The sequence below is a fragment of the Leucopleurus acutus genome (genome assembly GCF_964270905.1).
Source record: "Leucopleurus acutus genome assembly, chromosome: 10".
NCBI classification, from domain to species: Eukaryota; Metazoa; Chordata; class Mammalia; order Artiodactyla; family Delphinidae; genus Leucopleurus; species Leucopleurus acutus.
Window position 1 is genome coordinate 51798045 of NC_139153.1, and position 23596 is coordinate 51821640.

A 23596-nucleotide genomic window follows, 5' to 3' on the forward strand; every position below is an offset into this window, starting at 1 on the left:
GGAAACTACAACTGTACATAGTTACCTAGCTAATATTTTAATCGCTGTATTGTATCAGTGTTTACAAAAAACAACAACCTATTCGAAACCACTGAGCAAATTTCTTGATGAAAACTTTAAAACCATTGTGCAAATTTCTTGATGAAAGCTTTCTGAAAGATATTCGAAATGTGGCACCGAGATAGTTTATGTTAAAAGATACCTCATAATCTATTATTAAGGTAAATTCATTAAACATAGAGGTTGAAAGGACTATTAAAATACAGTATTAAAAATTTTGTTAATATTTTAAAGTCTCCTCTAACAGTAAATTGGAATCTCACTAAACAAAACCCTAAAGTAAAATACACTCTATGAAATACTTGGTATTGATCAACTTCTCACTGTGCTGATTCACAAGCACAGAGCAGTAAACATGACGTGTCCTAAAATGTCTGCAACAGGACCTACTGTCTTGATGTAACAATTAACAGCAACTCCAAGTCCCCCAGACCACACTTTCACTGTCAAAAACAATCCCAGTTGTAAGATAAATTAGACACTCCACATAGAAAGAAAACTTACACACATTCATCAAGAAATCAAAACTACTTCATAATGTTTGTAAATCTGTAATAAATGCTTACAATATAAACTGTAAGTTTTTAGTCAATATTAAAATTTGAAAAAGGTCAAACTTTGAAACATCTAATATATATGTGTGTATATATATAACTCACATATAATAAATATAACAATTATATTTAATATTTTACTTATTTATTATAATTATCTTCACAACTATTTAATTAGATTTTGAGTACATTTAATCATAAACACAGTATCTAGCCTGTATAATTATAATATATTATAAAGCACATAAGACATAATATTTTTTCCTTTGATAGACTCCAGAGATGGTTGCAGTAAATAACACATTTATAGGACAAATGAGAATTTCCTAGCCACTTACTAATTATATAAATCAAAGTTATTAAATCACAGAGCCATTTCTGTTTGTTTCACAAACTGGGCTTCTCTGCAAGATTGAGTCTGAACAAAGGGTTCTATGGCTAAAAAAAAAAAGGCCAGGGGTACAGATAAAATGTCAAAAATAAAGTTAGACTAGTTGGTGGTACTATAAAAAACATGAAATCCCTATAATTATTTAGATTAATTTAATATAATTTTCTGAAAAGGTAATATATTCACTTGATTCAAAAACTAAAAAGTGACAGGCCACTCGCTATCTACAAATTCTCATTCCACCATTCACTACCACAAACAGACAGCCACTATTTTTTATTTCTTATGAACCTGACCAGAGCTTCCTTATCAGAAATAAACCAATTCAAATGTGTTGTGTTTTTTTTGTGGTACGCAGGCCTCTCACTGTTGTGGCCTCTCCCATTGCGGAGCACAGGCTCCGACGCGCAGGCTCAGCGGCCATGGCTCACGGGCCCAGCTGCTCTGCGGCATGTGGGATCTTCCCAGACTGGGGCACGAACCCGCGTCCCCTGCATCGGCAGGCGGACTCTCAACCACTGCGCCACCAGGGAAGCCCGGTATTTTTATCTTCTCCGTTTTTACATAAGAAGCATACTTTAAGGTCTATAACCTTATTTTTTTTTTTTACCATTAATTATTTATCTCAGAGATTTTTCTACATGGGTAAATAGAAAACATTCTTTTTTTTTTTTTTTAAATAGCTGCATAGTATTTCACTGCACAGATGTAGCTTTATTTCACCAGCCCAACCAGGGATCGAACTCGTGCCCCCTGCAGTGGAAGCGCGGAGTCTTAACCACTGGAGCACCAGGGAAATCCCTGAAAAATGTTATTTCAGAGTAATTTTAATTCATATTTATTTTATATTGAGCGAAGGTAGGTATTTTTTCATATGCTTAAGAACCACTCATATTTCATCTGCAGAATTTCGTTCACATCCTTTCCCAATTTTTCTACTGAGTTTTTTCCTCCTCATTAGTATCTAGGAGTTCTTTATAAATTACGTATATTTGCCTTTTGCCCATGAATAAGTTTCAAATATTTTTCCCCAGTTTATTACATTTTGACTCTTATCATGTTATGATGAACTTTTTTTTTTTTTATGGCTTCTGGGTTTGAAGTCAGAATTACAAAGACCCTTCCTATTTCAGCTTTACTAAGAAATTCTCTCATATTCTCTCTTCATTTCATTTTATACATTTCAATTATGATCCTTTTGGAACTTATTCTGAGGTAAAAATAACTTGTTTTCTAAATGGCTAAGCACATGTTTCTAACTTCTTACTGATTTAGGATTTTTTCTTTCACTAAATTCACATATGTATTTGAATCTACTCCTATCTTCTATTCTGTCTTTGGTCTAATCACGTGCCAGTATCACTGTGTTTTAGAGACACTATTACGTATTTTAGTGTCTGGCAAATTAGTTTCCCCTTACTGTTGTTATTATTCAGTTTTCCTGGCTAATCTTGTTTAACTGTTTTTCTACTTGAGCTTTAGGATCAACTTGTCTAGTTTTACATGAAAATCTGTTGATTCCTTTTTTAATCAAAGTTATGTTGAGGGACTTCCCTGGTGGTCCAGTGGTAAAGAATCCGCCTTCCAATGCAGGGGACGCGGGTTTGATCCCTGGTCAGGGAACTAACATCCCACATGCCACGGGGCAACTAAGCCCGCGCACCACAACTACTGAGCTTGCGTGCCGCAACAAGAGAGCCTGCATGCCGCAAACTACAGAGCCCATGTGCCACAACGACAGAGCCCACGTGTCCTGGAGCCCCCACACCACAACTACAGAGCCCATGCGCCCTAGAGCCCGAGCACCACAACTAGAGAGAAGCCCAAGTACTGCAACAAAGAGACCACGTGCTGCAACGAAAGATCCCACATGCCGCAACTAAGACCTGATGCAGCCAAAACAGTTAAAAAGAAAATAAATAAATGAATATTTTAAAAAATTGTGTTGAGGGCTTCCCTGGTGGCGCAGTGGTTGAGAATCCGCCTGCCGATGCAGGGGACGTGGGTTCATGCCCCGGTCCGGGAGGATCCCACATGCCGCGGAGCATCTGGGCCCGTCAGCCATGGCCGCTGAGCCTGCGCGTCCGAAGCCTGTGCTCCGCAGTGGGGGAGGCCACAACAGTGAGAGGCCCGCGTACCACAAAAAAAAAAAAAAAAAAATTATGTTGAATACATAAGCTTCTTTAGAACTGACATCTTCATGAAGCTGTCTCATCCTATCTAAGGACATGATACGTCTTTCAGCTTGCTCAAGTCCTCTTTTGTGTCCTTGAATACTGTTTCAAAGTTTTCTTCATACCGGTCTAATAAATGACAAATTTATTCCTATGTATTTTATCTTCCTTATTTCTATTTTAAGTGAAGACTTTTCCTCCATTATATCTTCTATGTGTTTATTTGTATGAAGGCTATTGATTTATTTTTAAATATTTATTTATTTATTTATTTGGCTGCACTGTGGGACCTTTCTTTAGTTGCTGCATGTGGGATTCAGCTCCCTGACCAGGGATGGAACCCAGGCCCCCTGCATTGCAAGTGCGGAGTCTTAGTCACTGGACCACCAGGGAAGTCCCAAGGCTATTGATTTCTACAAATTATTTTTATAATCACCTATCTTCAGTAACAATTCCTTTATTATTTGCAGTTTGAGGGTTGATTCTTTTGGGTTTTCAAGATGTGTAATCATAAAGTCTGTAAGTAGTGATAATTTTACCTCCTCCTTTCCAATTTTTCTATCTCTAATTTCTTTTTCTTTTCTAATGGTGTAGTCTGGTACTGCCAATATAATATTAAATAATAGCATTGATAATGGGCATTTGTCTTTTGGGGAAATGTTTATAGCATTTCTCCATTAACCATGAAGCTGAGTTTTGTGCAGATATAAACAGATAAATAGATCTATTGTATATATACACACATACACATATATTTTCATGTTAAGGAAGTCAATTAATTCCTATTTTGAGTACCAGAATAGTTATTTTCTCATGCTTTTTCCTCATCTATGAAGAGAATCTTTTTCTCCTTAGATGTAAAAATACTGAACCAATCACTGCATTACTGGAATAACCACCCACTCCCCCTTGGTCATGCTTCTTTATTAATATACTGAAGAATATCAATGGCAAGTATTTTACTTAGAAATTTCACATCCATATTCATAAATGAAACTGGTCTGAAGACTTCTGTTTTAATCTTTGTCAGATTCACTTATCAGTAAAACTAACTTGGAGGGTTTTTTTTAAACCTCTAGAACCATTTAAAAAGCATTCTAGGGCTTCCCTGGTGGCGCAGTGGTTAAGAATCCGCCTGCTAATGCAGGGGACACGGGTTCAAGCCCTGGTCTGGGAAGATCCCACATGCCACGGGGCAGCTAAGCCCGTAAGCCACAACTACTGAGCCCACACACCACAACTACTGAAGCCCGCGTGCCTAGAGCCTGTGCTCCGCAACAAGAGAAGCCACCACAATGAGAAGCCCGCATGCAGCAACAAAGACCCAATGCAACCAAAAATAAATAAATTAAAAAAAAAATTCTAATTATTTGCTTTTTAAAGGTTTAGTAGAAAAACTGAAAACAACTGGTCCTGCTCTTTCTTGTGGGGTGGAAGAAAGTAGCTCTTAACTTCGTCCACTTCTTCAATGGGAAACTGTTTAAACATGGACAGAGACAAGAATAATGGTCAGGTCATATGAAGGGCTCAAGAAAGGCTCATGAGTATAATAGTCTCTGGGTCCTTTACATTCATTACTAATTGAGCACATGGCTCTGTATACACCTGAAGGACAGGTTGACTGGATATAAAATCTTTGCCTCACATTTGCTTCGAGTTCCAACAAGCAATCATTCCACTCTCGTCTAGCATGCAGTGCTGCCAGCCTGAATTTTTTTCACCTTTTTATAAACTTACCTGATCTTTTTGCCTGACTGCCTTAATAGGATCCTACCATTATCTTTTAAGACTAATAATTTATATGCTGGGGTGTTGACAGTTCTTGTTCATTTCTCCTCACCATATTATATACCCTTTCAACAAGCCTTATTTTAGGAAAATGTTCTTGAGTAATATCATTAAATATTTGTTCTGTTCACTGTTTTGGTTTTTATTCTTTGAAGGGAATTCAATTTTACATATATTGGATCTCCTCTGCCCACTTTCTCTAATCCTTTTTAATCCTTTCCTTACTTTGGTTTCATTTTCTTTGATTTCTTCTTTTCTACTTTGTGCTCCTGTGTTTTCTTCATCGTCTATCCTCCGTTTTGCTCCTTCCCATTTCATCTTATACCTGTGATGGCTTTGTTCTTCTCTTCCACTTGTTTCCTGAATCCCGACACCTCACGTTTTAGTGCCTCCTGTTTTCTTACCATTTTCCTTGAGTTCTGGCACTTGTTTGTGGTGATCCTTAATGATTGTTTCCTAGCCTTTTTTTTTTTTAATTCATGGTAAATTTTTTATCTGTTCTGTGACGACATTATTCTGGTGAATGTTCTTCATCTATTAAGTTTAGTAAAATTTTGTTCTGTTTCTCACCTCAATGAATATAGTATATTTGTATCGATGCTGTGTCAACTCTCTATTCATTACTCCACATGGAATGAGTCCTATGTTACTCGCCCAGCTTTCCCAGTAGGCCCCTGCAGAAAGTGACTTTGCTGACATTTTCTGAGCTATAAACCCTCTCTCCCTCATGTTCTATGCCTCTAGCTTCATGTAAGGAATCTATTTGCCACTTCAAAGTAAACTGCTTATGTTTATTGGCATTTCCTAAGATCTGTTACCCTGAGCTATTCTATCACTTCTGTGACATCACTGTTCTTCCTACATCTAGAGTTTCCACTCCTTTTCACCCTTTTGTTCTCAGATCATGCAGTTGTTTCCTTGCTGCTTTGTAAAACACCATGGAGGGGACTTCCCTGGTGGTGCAGTGGTTAAGAATCCACCTGCCAATGCAGGGGACACGGGTTTGATTCCTGATCCGAGAAGATCCCATATGCCACGGAGCAACTAAGCCCGTGCACCACAACTACTGAGCCTGCGCTCTAGAGCCTGCAAGCCACAACTACTGAGCCCACATGCCACAACTACTTAAGCCCGCATGCCAAGAACCCATGCTCCACAACAAGAGAAGCCACCGCTCGCCACAACTAGAAAAAGCCCACGTGCGGCAACAAAGACCCAACACAGCCAAGAATAAAAAATAAATAAATATATAAAAAAGCAAATAGACAAACAAACACCATGGAGGAAGGAAAGAAACTGCCAAATCACACTGCAACTCACCACAAAAGTCTCCACATATGATTTTTTTAAAAGAGGTAGCAAGAATATTTTTTTTTAAAGAAAAATACTTCAAAAGTACAATTTAATACACAAAATAAACTTACTTTAAGAGTTCATCCCTCTCTGTCTTCCGTGCAAACACTATATCACTGCATTTGTTCTGGAACCTGATGAGTATTTCAGTCAGCTCATTGTAAAACTACAAGTAAAGAACAAACACAAGTGATAAACCAGAACAATTTTTAATCTAAGAGGAACACAATCTAAAGCTCCTTTGTCAATAACAGTTAAAGCTAAAGAGCTAAAATCCTATGCATGAGAGACAGTCATACCACTTAAGTCCAGTAACTTAATATTAAATATGACCTAAGATTCCCTAAGAAAATAAAAATAATAAAATCATCGTTAGAAAGCACTGCCACCAAAAATTAAGTGGCAACAAGTTAAAAGTTTCATGATCGTAAACAAGTTCCCAATTCCTAGAGAAAAGTCAACTTCTTAATAAACACTCTAAACCTATTTAAGTGGAAGTATTAGATCTGCACATTCACTTCAGAAATTCAGGCATCATTTCAGAAACCCTCAGAAGAATTTGCAAAGGCACTCTGGTGAGTTTTCTCAGCTTATCTATTTCAACAAAGCATTTTAAACCGAATTAAAATGGCATTTTACTATCCTCTCTCTTTGGAAGGCTTTGGCAGTATTTCTATGCTCTCTTCAGAGGGTTTTACATTATATCTACCGTATTTGCATCAAGATAACTTTATTAAGTGATCATTATGGAGTTAAAGGTACCAAAAGGAATTATGTATTTGAAAAACTTAAAAATCACTTGTTCCCTCAAAAGCAAACTAATTGGTAAAAACAAATATAAGCATTTCCCTAAAATATCTAAAGGAAAGGCAAGAAAATACTTACAACATATTTAGTAAGCACTCTGAGTCATAAGCAGATCACAAATCTATCATAATCCACACCACCAGCACAGAATATAAAAGCCATACACACCCCCTTCCCCACCACATATCGGTTTTCACTACTACTCCTCTTCCCTCATAATTCACTCAGACTGGCCAACTTTCTACCCCCCAACAAAGTGTCACTGATCTTTTGACCTCTCTGTGCTAATTCCTGCTACCTGAAAGGAATGCCTACACATCCTCTTTCTGCCTGGTGAAATATAAAATTCATTCTGCAAAGTTCCCATGAAATACTCCCAACTTCATTAAGCTTTCTCCCATTTATACCAAAGCTCTCAGGAGCCAAAGTCATTAAAGCTAAGAAATTCAAGACAGAATGATTTGGTCCAACTGTAAATACCAATTAACTTCCCAAACTGTATCCTCACATCCACACTGGTTAGTTAGCTCTTGTTTCTTTTGTGCTTCATACCTTTGTGCCCTCCTTCAAATTAGCTACAAGTTCAACAAAGTTGTCATACGCAGTGGCTAAATTCTTCAAAACTTCTTCTCTTAAATTAGCTTCATTGTTAGACTGTTTCATTTTTGAAAATTCCTGGTGTGAGACCTTATTAAAAGAAAGATTTATGCAGTTACACTTATTTATCAAGTTACTATAGCTCGTAACATTTGTACTGATACTTCCCCAACTATGAAAATCATATATGATTTCCTGCAGCTATTACGAGATATTTACCTAGTTATTACTAGATATTTACCTAATATATTCCTTTTGGAGTAACACATTACTTTACAGCTTTCCTTAAGTAAAAAATACCACAAATTCAGTGGGCATGAAAATATAACCAATAACGTTTACAGATTTCTATTAATATGTAACATTTGCAAAAAACACAATCCTAATTGGATACAGATTTAGTCCAGGTTTATCCTTCCTGTAATTTTTTTAATAAAAATCTTATTAAACTTTACCTGAATATTTTTAAGAAGTTCTTCTTGTTTCTTTAGAGATTCTTGGACTTTAGTTGTAAGACCCCCATAGATTCGATCCAGTTCAGTAACAGAAATAGCTTCTTCATTTATCACGCCATCTTGAGCCAGAGCAGTCAAAAATTTGCTCGTCATGTCAAAATTCACTGATTTCAGGTCATTCTCCAGCCCCTCTCTTTCCTTCTTTACTTCATCAAGATTTGTCAGTAAGGATTTTAAGACATTTACAACCTAAACAATTTAAGAAACTTAGTTTAACTGTCCAAAAAACAGAAGCCAATTTCAAGAAAGGAATTATATACAAAGGTTCACCAGGGTCAGGGAGAGACGATCTCTCAGAGAGCCAAGTATAAATTGTACATCAGGTTTATTTAGATACAGACATTGCTGTACCTTTAGTGGATTCAGATTGCAATAGCAGCAGCAATAATGATAACAGATCTACTGAACATCTATTATGTGCCAGGCACTGTCCTAAATACTTTACAAATATAATTTAATGTATTCCTTACAATACCCTATAGTGTATATATTTATTACCTCTATTCCACAGATGGAGAAATTGCGTCCCAGAAAAATTAAGTTAACATGCCTAAGGTTACACAGCTACTAAAAGGAGCAGAGGTGAAATCTGAGACCTAAGCCTGCCTAACTCCAAACCAATCTCTTAACCTTGCTACACTACACTGCATCCTTGTCACGACGTAGAGGAAAGTATATATATATATATTTTTAAATATTTATTTAATTTTATTTATTTATTTATTTTTTGGCTGCGTCGGGTCTTAGTTGTAGCATGTGGGATCTTCACTGCAGCACACAGGATTCTCTCTAGTTGTGGCGTGTGGATTTTCTCTCTCTAGTTGTGGCAGGTGGGCTCCAGAGTGAGTGGGCTCTGTAGTTTGCAGCACACGGGTGCTCTAGTTGAAGCGCGCGGGCTTAGTTGCCCCGCAGCATGTGGGATCTTAGTTCCCTGACCAGGGATTGAACCCATGTCCTCTGCATTGGAAGGCGGATTCTTTACCACTGGACTACTAGGCAAGTCCCCAGAAGGTATGTTTTTGTCAAGTAAAGAGATACCCTATTTTGCCGACCTAGCGAGACTGAGAGAGAGAGAGACATGGAGACAGAAACAGAGATACGGATATACACGGAGAGAGCACTCGAGAGAGACAGACAGACAGAAAGCTATAAGCTGTATGTTTCTTTTATATCCTGGGAGAGAAAGAGCGGGCGGGTTCTGTATCTCTCTTCGCATCATGAGTTCTGCCTCTTACTCGGTCCAGGCAGTCTCTAACACCCACGTGATTCATAAACACCCCGTTGTAGTAACAGTGTTAGAGTGTTCAAGCGCCCTCTAAGGCCACACATGAGCTGCCCCCTTTCACTCACATCTCTTCACACTTCTCCTAGGACCAGAAGGGAGAACAGCAACCCCAAGCCCTCTACTCTGCTTGCCCCAGGGATGCTTATAGAAAGAAAGTGGGGAAAGACAAAGGAAGAAGGGGCCGTCCATGAACCCCATCTACACCTCTGTCTGTCTTCTTACCAGCAGCACTTCCAGCTCCAAAGGATCTGCTCACCTACTGCCTGTTTCTAAGAAGCTCTGTCCGGCTCTTCAGTCCACGGCCTTAGTTAGCTCCCTGACAAGAGGGTCCAGAGCGACCTTCCCATGTGAAAACCAAAGCCCTGAGGAAAAGTCTCAAGTTTCTTCTACATTTTGGCCTCTGTTACCACCGTATCTCCTAAGTGTCCTTCCTATCTTAAATTCACTCTCTTAACATGCAGAGCAGTGCAAAGAAATGGTCTTAGAGGTCCAAGAAGCATCAAACCACAGACACTCTTAAAAGGAAGGAAGAGGAGAAAGAATCATACCTGGATGGACATGGCAAAGTCTATTAAAGGGATCTAGTAGAATTTGATGTTAGACAAAGTGGAGCAAAGTCTTGCTTCCAAATGACTTCCAGGACATATTGTTAAATGAAAAAAGGTACAAAAGCGTTATGTACGGTATGTCGCATTTTGAGTGAGAAGGGAAATCAGAATATAAAGCTATACACACACATAATATGATATGTATCTGTGTGCATATATATTTTTCACAAAAATAAAAGCACTAAGCACAAACCAAAAACTAATGAATATTGTTACTTACATAGAGCAGATGGGAAGAAGGTAGAAAGAAAAGGGGTAAGATTTCCCTGCATGAACCTTTTGAATCATGAACATTCTTTTACACATCCAAAACACAAAATTAAATCAAATCGTGAATACAGAAACAAATGAAACTAGTTGTCTAGCAAAGTGAAATATGATGACATAGAAAAAAATACTTCAACTCTGACTACACTCCCTTAGTGAATATAATGGGCTTAGTTACTGTGTAACCAAGGGCAGTTTACCTGGAAAACTCAATTTTCTCATCTGCAAAACAAGAATAATAATAGTACCTATATGTCAGGACTGTTGTAAAGACTGAAATAATCCATATAAAGTGCTCAATGTAATTTCTAACATAGGCTAAGTGTTCAGTCAGTAGTAGCCATTATCATTAACTGTTAGTTAGGTTTCATGGTTTAACTCTATACTTCATGTGCATTGTGGACTAAAGAGGCTTAGGCATCTGAGCACTCAGACAAGAACAGAGTAACAACAAGGAACAGACCAAGAATTAAGTATCCCTTATTTTGCTGAATTATAACTATTTCTGTAACTATGTGATACATTTTGTATTGGGGGTATGTAACAGCATATAAATTTGAAAAGGCTGCAATAGTTTTATCTGTTGGCATATTTAAACTGATAACGGAAACTCAACCATGACTATGACCCTATGTGAAGGTTGCTTGGCTATTAGGAGAATAAGAAAGGTCATTTTCCTCTATATATAAGTTATGTCTAACGAAAGTCAGAAAATGTTTAAGTAGCCAAGTGAAATAAAGCTGGGGGAGAAATAGGAATATGCAGAACTGGTCTTAAAAAATAGTCTAGTAAACAAAGCTGAAAGTCAGGAACACTATTATCTTGAAATAGATGACTGTCTCTTACAGTATAAAAATGAAGATCCTCTAAGTACCTAAAACCAGATGCCCAAACAGAACAAAGACAAATAACTAGTTAGTTGGCCTGTTCATAATGAAAGAAAAAAACAGTCCTACCTGTTATGCTTGGACCTCTTAATAAAACATGTACTTTGTATCACTTTAATAATCAGCAATTCAAATGCTTGAGTTTTTCTCATAAAAACTCTGGCTAATGTGTCACCAACTACGATGACAACTATCTGAAATAGCTTTAATAAACACATGATGTTTGCCCTTTCTGATAAAGGCACATGATGAATGAATATTTAGAACACTGAAAATTGTTGATTACCTCTATGCAGAAAATCTAGTTTCAGTAAAATAACTTCATATTGACTATAAAAGTTTTCTTCCCCTATGTAATACCACTGTGAATTAACAAAGCAGCTATTACTGAATAAAATATCAGTACATGCTCATTCTGATTTTGCTTAGCAAGAACCATTTTTGCTTTTCTATAGAAAGCAGGAGAATAAAAGGACAAAAGCCCTATAAGTTCTGAGTCATGCATGTGACACTAAAAAGAAAAAACGAGGATACTACACAGATGTTTTTTTCTAAAATAAAAAGGGGCCAGAAAGTGTTGCTGTTCTATGGGTCTGCAGGCTCTGTTCTTCACAAGTTAATCTTCTAGCCGCCTTCCTTTTCTCCCCCACGTCCTCAAAGCATCTAACTGACAGTCACTGTTCCCTCAGGCACCCCTGCCTTGAGACGCAGGCTCTGTGCCCATCCACCAGCGCCGTCCTCTCTTCACTTCGGGGGCTGCTTCCACAGAACCTCAGAAACCGCTCTGGACACACCCACTCACTCAATCTTCTCGGATCCTACACATGTCCACGTTCCTGCCTGTCTACTGTTCTCATAAAGTGCCAATTTCTTAAGCCTCCTAAGCTTAAGGAGCTCCAAATGCTGAAACATAACTACTTCGTCACCTAAATTCTCACAGTATACTTGCGACACTTTTCAATTTCTACCCTGTATTACAGTAATCCTTGTATACGTCTCATCTTCCACACTGGATCGTGAATTGAAAGTAAAGGCTGGTTATTATGTGCATCTAGCATAGTGCCTTACACAGTAGCTATCCATTAAGTCTTGGCTGAGTAAATACATGAAATGTTTCTGTGCAAAGACAAATAAGGAATGACAGTGATAACTTCTGAGAACTACTATTCCAGGAAATTCACCTTTTTCAAGAAGTTTTCAGCGCTATCTCTTGCCCTTTGGCTTATTTTCCTGTGTGCTTCGGGTCTCCTCTTATCCTCCTACACAACTTCACAGCGTTCAGCCCACACTCCCCTTTTGGGAGTTAGCGAATCACACGCCCCACTACTGATTTTCTCCTTCCTGTCACCAGTAGAAATGTCATGATGACGTTATCCATTTATTAGATTAGCAAGCACACCTTGACAACTTTCCCTTCAGAGGTACTCCCAGTGGAATATGGTGGAAGGTGGTATAGAATGATGTAAGAAACAAAGAATCTGTGGTCAGAAGAGTACCTGGCCAATCCAGTCCTTCCACTTCAAGGAGGTTCCTATACTTCCAAGCCTCTCCCTTTTATAAAATTTGAATTAAACCTGTGAACATATGAGGTACCTAGAATACAGTACCCAGTTCATAGGAGGCATTCAATAAATGGAAATTATTACTACAGGACAGTAGTATTATTAATATAATTACTTTTTACACGGTGTATATATCGTGCTACTCTAAAAACAACCACCTCAATGTACATCAGCATTTTTAAAAAGATGCCAGTAAGAAAAAAAATTGGTAATTCATTGTATATAATGACTTGAACATAGTTTTCATAAGCAAATGATCACCCACATCAAAATGCATGTCCTCACCTCGCTGCCCTGCATGGTCTTCGCTGGGTTAGCAGACGGGATGGCAGCATTCAGCTCCAGCTCCGGCTTACACAGAAGTGCAATGGTGTCCCGGTGAGCCTGGTAACGCTCTTTCACCTGTCCATCTGCTTGTACAGCTTTATCCAAAACAGTTCTGAAGTTGCTTCCCTCTGTGGAGGGACAAAAAAAAAAAAAATGTTACCAGAGCACAGTACTGCTTTTAACAGTAATGTATATGAGCTGGTTGTACTTTTAATTCTGTTCTCCAACTTTACTTGTTTCCCCCTTCGATAAGTCCCAATTCACTAGATAACAGAAACTGAGCTCCTATTAGTCTTTGCATTTTCGGTTTTGGAAAAATGACAAAATCAATTATAAAGCAAAAGCACAGTTATACCTTAAAATACATTTGCGGTTACTGTCCACCAAATAAAAGCCAATCGACATTAGTCTAATCTTTTCCTACAACTTGTGAATATAGAAAGATAACATTTACTCCAAAAATTGTTACAACTTATTTCAAAAGTATTCCTCTCTCAAAGGATCACTCCTTAAATCTGACTTAAAAGAAAGGCGGATATATTTTTAGAAAAATCTCAGTAGTATTAATTACTTTTACAGAGAAATAAAACAAGTCTAGACATCATTTATCTTAACAAGCACAAAATCTTAATATTCAAAGTCTTAAAAATAACAATTTGGGGCTTCTCTGGTGGCGCAGTGGTTGAGAGTCCGCCTGCCGATGCAGGGGACGTGGGTTCGTGCCCCAGTCCGGGAGGATCCCACATGCCGCAGAGCGGCTGGGCCCGTGAGCCATGGCCGCTGAGCCTGCGCGTCTGGAGCCTGTGCTCCGCAGCGGGAGAGGCCACAACGGTGAGAGGCCCGCGTACCGCAAAAAAAAATAAAAAATTAGTAACAATTTGGTTTCGGGTTAACTGTTAAAACTCATCTTTTACTACCCACTACTAAGTGAAATGAAATTACAAAACCATATATATAATATAATATCATTTATGTTTTTAAAATACGCATAGAGCTTGGAATAGGAAAAGAGTATTACAGGATCATTTTAATTTTTACTTTCTTAAGAATTCGAACTTCTCATAATGAACGTCGATTACCTTTGTTATTTTTTGTCTTACACGGAACTGAAGAAAAACACCTAGATTTTCATAATAGCAGTTTCAATAAAAACACGTTTACATCAGAGTCAATCAAGCAAAAAACGTAGATCCAAACTGAGAACTTACTCAAGTCAAAGTCATTTATGCACATTCTTACCTGCTCTTAAGGGCTTATAGAGTTCATTGGATGGCGTCCTTTGCCAGCGTTCCTTGAATTTTGCTCTTAAATCACTGTCAGTTGTTTCTTCTTCATCCAACAGTCTTAATGACTTTTAAAAAGAAGGTAAAGCAACAATGAAATATTTCTGGTGTAAAAAATTTAAAACAGTTTTTAAATGATCATACTCAATACAGGTGAGAATTAGTGAGCTCCTACAGTACTGGTTAGAATATAAATTAGTACAATAATCTCTGCTGCAGAAACCCAAGTTATATTTAACAAAAAATCTTGTAAAAATTTAAGACTAGGTTAGCCATTACCTTACTCAGTAAAATTAAGAAGACTAAGAGATTATGCACATCCATGTACCAAGACTACTTTGAACAAAGATGTTTTTAAGATGAAAACAAATAGAAAGCCTTTAGACCACTGAAGCCATAAACAAAACAGAGAAAACTGATTAATTCATGAAAATAAAAGATTTAGACTTCACTCCCAATACAACAAACTGAAAATTAACATATAAAAAAATGCCTTTCTAATGCACAGCTGAGAGGACAAGATAGTAGAGCGCCTGAAACACAAGTGCTAATCCACCAATGGACACAAGTGCTAGAGTCAATGGTATCTGCTAATTCCTGATAGCTTAGAGCAGAGGTCTGCAAACTTTTGTGTCAAACATTAGGGTAAATATTTTAGGCTCTATGGACTATAGTTTCTGTCAAATATTCTTCTCCTTTTTTTTTTTTTACAATTCTCTAGAAGTGGTAAAAATCATCCTTAACTAGTGAACCATATAAAAACGCCACAAGGTAGAACTGGCCTACTGTCCATAGTTCACTTCCTACACATTCTCTAATGGCTTAGAGTGTGAATTTAACAGAACATGAATAGGAGACAAGAAACAAAGGTGGAGTTAATAAGAGGAGGAGGTTAGATCAAGGGCACGATCTTCCCTCAAACTGGGTCACTTCCAAATGGGTGACACTCGGTGGACAAATTTTTAAAAAGGAAAACTGCCCAAGAGAAGGGAACTTAGAACTGAAAATCATAAAACCTGTGTGACACAAAGTCCTAAGATGAATTTCAGAGTAAAAGATTAACCACAAAGAAAAAAAAAGAAAGAAAAAACCCTCCAAATTAACAGTCTTAAAATACAGGAACACACCAAAACAAAACAAAAACAAAACAAAAAACACTGAAATAAGAGGAACAAACCACAATTAGCAAAAAATCAGCAAAAATAACAAATCATGAAACCAAACCACAAAGACCACAGATACTAAGATGATAAAATAAAGAAAATAAAATAAATATATTTACTACGTTTAGAATAAGAGATAAAAGTATGACAGGAGAAAGAGAATGAGAAGAATTGAAAAAGAACCAAATAAAATTTCTGGAAATGAAAAAAATAAAATGAAAAAGTTAGGAAGTTAATGGATAGTTAAAAACTGCTGAGATATAACTGAAGAGAACAAGTGAACTGTAAGACTGACCAGAAGAAATCACACAAGATGAAGCACAGAGCAACAGAAAATACAAGTGGTTAAAAGACCTGGAAAATAAAGGGAGAAGATTCAACATCAGAGATCCAGAAAGAGATAATAATGAGAATAGGGAAAAAGCAATATTGAAAGAAGTGAAAACTAAGAACTTTCTGGGATGGATGAAAGACACAACTCCTCAAATTCACTGGATCCAACAGAATATCAAGCAATTTAAATGAAAATAAACCCACACCCAGACACATCATAATAAACTTTAAAGAAGAAAAATAAGTGTACAACTTCCTTGCTGTTAAAAAGAAAAGAAAAAAGAAAGAAATGGAGGAAACTCAATAAAACCAGGAAAACTTAAGGGTGAGGAGGGACAAAAAAAGAAGGAAATCAAACGAGTGAGACAAGTAGAAAATACAAAATATATAGAAGAACATGATTCCAAATATATGAATAATCACAGCTAATATATACGGATTTAACCCTCTACAAACAGAGATGAAGATTGTCAAACTAAAAGAAAAGGAAAAACCTTACTATGCGCCATTTACAAAAGACACAACCATAAGGACACACAAGTTGAAAGTCAAAGACACAAGAAAACTACAGACCAATATCCTTTATGAATATAAATGCAAAATGCTCAACAAAATACTACCAAACCAAATCCAGCAGCACATTAAAAGGATTCTAGGGCTTCCCTGGTGGCGCAGTGGTTGGGAGTCTGCCTGCCAATGCGGGGGACGCAGGTTTGTGCCCCGGTCAGGGAGGATCCCGCGTGCCGCGGAGCGGCTGGGCCTGTGAGCCATGGCCGCTGGGCCTGCGTGTCTGGAGCCTGTGCTCCACAGCGGGAGAGGCCACAGCGGTGAGAGGCCCATGTACCGCAAAAAAAAAAAAAAAAGATTCTACACCATGACAAAGTGGGATATACTAGGAATACAAGGGTGGTTCACATCTAAGAATCAATTAATGTAATACTCTGTATTAGTAAAATGAAGGGGAAAAAACCCATAAAATCATCGAGATACAGAAAAAATATTTGACAAAATCCAACACGCTTTTATGACAAAAACACTCCAAAGGCATGATTCCGTTTATCTGAAATGTCCAGAATAAATAAATCTATAGAAACCGAAATTAGATTTGTGGTTGCCAAGAGCAAGGGGAAAGGGAGAATGAGGAGTGACTCAACTCCATGAGGAATTAATGGGTACAGGGTTTCTTTTGGGGGTGATGAAAATGTTCTGAAATCAGATTGTGTTGGTGCTCACACAATACTGTGAATGTACTAAAAGTCTAAAGAGGTTAAAATGGTGAACTTTTATGTTATGTGAATTTTATCTCAAAAAAAAAGACACATGTAGTTGTGAGATTAATATAGGTGATTGATTAAAAGAACCAATCAGGCATCTTGGAAATGAAAAATATGGGGGAAAAAACAATAAGGCACAGCTAAACAGCCAATTAATAAGCTGGATGGCTAGCCTGAGACAACCTCCCAGAAAGAACAAGAGCACAAAGAGAGAACGTAATAGAAACTTTAAGAGGTGTGGGACTTCCCTGGTGGCCCAGTGGTTAACTCTCCATGCTCCCAATGCAGGGGGCCTGGGTTCGATCCCTGGTCAGGGAACTAGATCCTGCATGCCGCAATGAAGATCTCGCAGGTGGCAACAAAGATCCCGAGTGCTGCAGCTAAGACCCAGTGCAGTCAAATTAATTAATTTTTTTTTTAAAAAAAAGAGAGAGAGATGTGAAGAACTGACCCAGAAGCACCACAATCAATCTAACAGGAATTCATTAGGAGAATGGAGGAAAAAAGAGTAACTGAAGAAACAGAATCCATGAATCTAAGATGGAAAAGGCCCAACAGCTCCCAAGCAAGATAAATTTTTTTTTTTTTTTTTTTTTTTTTGCGGTACGCAGGCCTCTCACTGTTGTGGCCTCTCCCGTTGCAGAGCACAGGCTCCGGAAGCGCAGGCTCAGCGGCCATGGCTCACGGGACCAGCCGCTCTGTGGCATGTGGGATCTTCCCGGACCGGGGCACGAACCCATGTCCCCTGCATCGGCAGGCGGACTCTCAACCACTGCGCCACCAGGGAAACCCAAGCAAGATAAATTTATCATTTAAAAAATAAATTAGTGGACACTTTAAATTTTCTCAAAATCAAGACTAAAATTAAATTTGCAACCACAGAGATAAACACTCAAAAACAGTATCAGCTTCACAACTAACAACTTACTTAAAATGAGACTCTCCAAGTACAACTGACAGAATAACAGTGACTCTGACTCATAAGGCTGTTAGGAACATCAAATAAAATAAATAAATAAAATAAATAAAATATTAAGATAGGCAGAAAACAGACATATCATATACACTAATAAAGCCAGTTTTTCCTTAATTATAAGATGAGCTTTTTCTCACATTAATATTTGTTTTATTTTAGTTAACCCTTTAAATAACCCTGGAAGGTATATATTCTTATCCCCAAGGTTCACACTGTTATCTCTGCCCCCAAAGTACTTGTATATGATGTAAATACAACATCCTCTGATAGTTAACTGAAAGATCAAATTATGAATTAAAGCATTGAGAACAGAAGTCACCTACACCTAAAAAAGATGTGACTCCTAAACTGACAAAAGCCAAAATAACCAGCCTGAATATATTTATAGCTAAAGAAACAAATGTATCAATTAGGGGAAAGAGGTGAAAGCACAGTAAAAGGAGAATAACATTGGCAAATAGTTGTCTTTAGCCAAAAAACTTGAGTGTTCCATTCTTATTGATAAAATCTCCTTTCTACTAAAAGATAGGTATAGTCGGTTTATAAAACATTTGATAGCCTAACTTCCTTAGTCTGATTCGTTGTTCACCAGAGACCTAATCTTTCATAGGAAAAAAAAAAATCATTAATTATGAAAAGCTTGAACAGTTTGTGTGACAGTAATTTCTCACAGTATACTAGTTTTACACAATGGTCGTACGAGTTTCAGTAATGTGCATTTATATACCCTTAAGACACATATGACCCCATTTTCACTCAATCAGAATTCCTCTTGAGGCTGAAGAGCAGACTCTGTCTGGGCCACAGCAAAGTCACCTAAATGATGAGTGCTACCTTGTGAAACCCAATAGGAAGAAGCCTTGAGTCCTAATCCCTGCTGGACACCACGGGGCTGAAAAGTTTTTACTTGAAAAGCAAATCTCTTAAAACATACCTCATCTAGGATTTCTCTATTTCTTTGTAGAAGTTCAGGTAGCTCTTTGATCAACTGATCAACAGTCTGGATGCCTCCCTGTTCAATCACAGATGTGGACTTAGTCAGTATAGACTGAGGTACAGTATCTCCAGATATATCTTCAATTGCTGCTGGAAGATTAAGTGAAGCTAACACCCTGAAAAAATGAGATAGTATGTCATCTAGAGGTCTAATCCTCCTTTAAAACACTGATGTCCTGTATCCAAATCAATAGCAGCAGAGTTAGCACTCCAAAAAAGTGGGTAAGCCCTGTCAATGGAAACATAAAGCAAAAATAGAGGAAAAAGAGAAAATCAGTGATTGATAAAATTAAAACAAAATCATTAAAGAGTTAAGTTAGGTTCACAGTTCAGAACTGAAAGCTAAAAGGTAAGAAATATGCATTAAAATATACTAGATACCTTTGGCTCACAGGTAAATTTAACTTCTTTCAGTCTAAGTAATTAAAAGTCAAAAATTCTATTTTGAAAATGCAATCTTTTATCACACTCCTGATTGTTATACTGTCAGTGACAAAACAGAAGTAATACACAAAATGGTTATAATTTCATATCATCTAAGCAAAATTTCAAGAGTACATAGTTGGTCTATGTATTAACACAGCATCTTCATCTGTTCTGTTTTGTGGCACAATAACTATTATTCTATTATTTCATTTACATAATGGAGGGGATGTTGGAGTAAACTTATGTTGCTTTCTTACTGGAAAAGGTAAAATGAGGTCAAAACCTATGCATTCATCAAAATTAAAAACATGAAAAAGCAAACAAGACTAGGAAAAAATTCTCAGTAACATTTCTGATAAAGGACTTGCCTCTAAAATATGTAAAGAACTCTTTAAAAGTTATTAAGAAGAAAAACTCAGTTTCTAAAAATGAGCAAAAAGATTTCAACAGACACTTCACAAAGATATATGAATGGCTAATAAGCACATGAAGAGTTGCTCAACATCGTCAGTCATCAGGGGAATGAAAATTAAACCACTATGAGATACTGCTACACAAACACTAAAATGGCTAAAATTAAAGAGACTGACAATCCTAAATTCTGATGAGGATGCAGAGCAAGTGCATTTCTCACACAGTGCAGGAACAATGACTTTGGAAAACCATCTGGACATTTCATGTGAAGTTAAACATACACTAACCATACAACTCAGCAATTCTAATCCTAGGTTACTTACCCAAGAGAAATAAAACATGTCCACACAAAGATCTGTACATCAATGTTCATAACAACTGAAACGTCCATTAAAAGGTGAAAGAATTAACAAACTATTTAACCATAAAAAGGAATACTGCTCAGTAATAAAAAGAATCAAACTGATGCATAAAACATAGATTATGCTAAGTGAAAGAAGCCCAACACATTTTTAATATATACTGTTACATGCTGTGCATACTGCAAGTATTGCATATTATACATACTGTAGCAATACTATACACTGTATATAATGTACTATCAATATATATCATATATAATGTACTATTTACTGTATATAATATACTATATACTGTCATGTACATATTGCACATGCTATAATGATTACATTTATATTAAATTGTATAAAAGGTAAAACTAACCTATGGTGACAGGGAGCAGATCAGAAGTGGCTAGAGGGTAGAGGAGGAGGAATTGAATGGAAAGGCATGAGGGAATTTTTTAGGGTGATGGATATGTTCTCTATCTTGATCATGATGGTGGCAGTTACATGGGTATACATATTTATCAAAAAGAATTGAACTATACACTTAAAATGGGTGTATTTTATTGTGTGAAAATTATACTTAATATATTTTTTAAAACAACGTATTATTTTCTTAGCTTCAATCCACCAAAAACAAAAACTGTTTCAGAATACTGAACGTACATGTATCTTAACCTTGAAAGTTCAGTTCTACTTCACATTTCCCTCAAATAAATATCCCCTAAAATACAAATTAGTGGTCAAATATTTTCACTTTGTTTCAGTAATTAAATTTCTTCCAACTATAATATATTTGCCAGGGTTCAGTAAATATAGTGTCCCCAAGAAATGTGTGTGTGTCTGTATTTGTTATTTCAAATATCCTTGACATTCAGCTCTGAGCTCAGAAAACTACAACGTTCATAAATAATCAATCAGAAAACATCAGAACTTTAGAGATAAATTTATGAAAGTTAAGCTCTACTCACCCATTTGCCAAAGTGGTGGCTTCTCTCATTTGAGCAATTGATCTGTTAACTAAATCAGCTTTCCTCTGACCACAGGCAGCCAAAGACTGCTGCACTGACACAGGAACCATCTTCTCAAACAGATCTAAAATTAGGAATCAAAATTTCAAGAAAATTTTAAGACAAAAACTCAAACTGTAAAGTGACTACTCATATTTCCTTTCCAATATTCACATTAAAAGTCTACAGATATTTAAAGAACAAAACTAAATCACTATTGAAAATACGATGAAGAGAATTTTTAGATCACCATATTCGTGGACAATGATAACGAAAGCTTCTTCTTTGAACTTAATTTTCTTAGCTTTTAAAGATGTGTTAGTCATTAAGTTTAAAGGATCTTTGGTGAAGATCTACACAGGAGAAAACAATGCTTATTTGTTGATGAAACTGACTGAGTGGGCCACAGTGCTATGGTTTCCAGCTCTACCATTTCCTGGTTCTGTAACCTTGGGTAAATGACTTAACCACTCTGCATCAGTATCCTTATCAGTCAAATGGGGATAATAATAGTACCTGTCTCATGGAGTTGTTCTGAGAAATAAATGAGCTAATATTTGTAAAGTGATGAAAAGAGTTTCTGGTACATGGTAGACCCTTTGTGTTTGTTAAATAGAAATAAGTACAGTTATCGCTTGGTATCTGGGGGGATTGGTTCCAGGACCCCCAGCAGATACCAAATCCGTGGATGCCCAAGTCCCTTATAAAAAATGGCACAGGGGCTTCCCTGGTGGTACAGTGGTTGAGAGTCCGCCTGCCGATGCAGGGGACACAGGTTCGTGCCCCGGTCCGGGAGGATCCCACATGCCGCAGAGCAGCTGGGCCCGTGAGCCATGGCTGCTGAGCCTGCGCATCCGGAGCCTGTGCTCCGCAACGGGAGAGGCCACAAGAGTGAGAGGCCCATGTAACACACACACACACACAAAAAAAGGCACAGTATTTGCATATAACCTACACATATCCTCCCAAATACTTTAAATCATTTCTAGCTTACTTATGATACTTAATACAATGTAAATGCTATGTAAATAGTTGCCAGAGGATGGCAAATTCAAGTTTTGCTTTTTGGAACTTTCTGGAAATGTTGTATGTGAATATTTTTCAATCAGCAGTTGCTTGCATTCATGGCTGTGGAACCATAGATACAGATGGCCAACTGTAAAATAACCACCCAATAACTTAGAATATTATCCTTGGCATCTCAGCTAGAGGCTACCATAATATTGCATATACCTACAATATTCAAGGATATTATAATACTTGATACAACCATGACTCCAGAAGTTTATATGTTTAAAGTCATATTTATGTATGTTTATTTTTATTAGCAGAATCTTAAATAACAAATGTTAACATAAAGACAAATGCTCACTGAGGTCGTTATCATTACTCAGACACAGTTTCAAGTTTTCTGACTCTGTTGTACATATACTTCATGCTTTACTACCATTTACTTTCCATCTTAAAATTTCACTGTAATTTTTATTCTCTTATTCACTTTGAACAACATGAAAGCAAATTATATTCAAAGCACACAATCGCCAATTATGTGATTTTAGCTACAAAAAGTAGATTAAACTGCAGAAAAAATAAATAAGATTAAAGTGCCTCTGAACAGTTTGACATACCAGTGAATTTCTGGCTGATGGGTACACTGACTGGCGTAGATTTCACAAGTGTGGCTTTGCCAATAGGGTCTAGATCTTTAAGGTCTGGAACTCGATCATGATAAATGAAGTCATTATCCTTCTTTGCTGCAGTAAGGGCACGGTTGATTTTGTCAGAAAATTCCTTCACATTGACATATTCATCATAGCGAGATGCCACTGTTTTAATCAATTCTGCCGCATGCTAGTTAAGAAAATGTAAAAAGAAAAAGAGAATATTTTCTTTCTTTTTTTCAACCAGGTATCCAAGCACTGTTTTTTTAAAAAAATCTTTGAAGATTGGCATTACTAGAAATGTGGTCAACAGAACAGCCTAGAAATTCTCCCATCACAAAATACCAAAATGTCAAAAATGAAGAATAATACAGAGCAGATATCCCTTTAAAGACATGAATAAATTACCAAGAAAATAAAAGAAATCAAAACTATAAACTGACATTGAGGAAAGCTGGCTCTGGCTGTTGGGTATTTCTGTACCCAAAGGACGAGCTATTAAAATGCATTAAAAGCCCTCAGGGAGACTTAAGACATGGGT

The 23596-nt window shown here is 37.0% G+C and overlaps 1 protein-coding gene across 1 annotated transcript in view; it reads right to left on the minus strand.

Moving 5' to 3' along the window:
• The window catches only part of PDCD6IP (programmed cell death 6 interacting protein), a 59503-nt gene that overhangs the window by 4718 nt on the left and 31189 nt on the right, over positions 1–23596 (minus strand). Inside the window, exons 8-15 of the mRNA XM_082848269.1 lie at positions 23023–23245; positions 21356–21479; positions 19139–19316; positions 14415–14526; positions 13134–13303; positions 8180–8428; positions 7680–7814; positions 6392–6486 (exon numbers count right to left, since the gene is read on the minus strand). Of these exons, the coding sequence (XP_082704395.1) occupies positions 6392–6486; positions 7680–7814; positions 8180–8428; positions 13134–13303; positions 14415–14526; positions 19139–19316; positions 21356–21479; positions 23023–23245 (1286 nt within the window). The remainder of the gene's footprint in view (positions 1–6391; positions 6487–7679; positions 7815–8179; positions 8429–13133; positions 13304–14414; positions 14527–19138; positions 19317–21355; positions 21480–23022; positions 23246–23596) is intronic.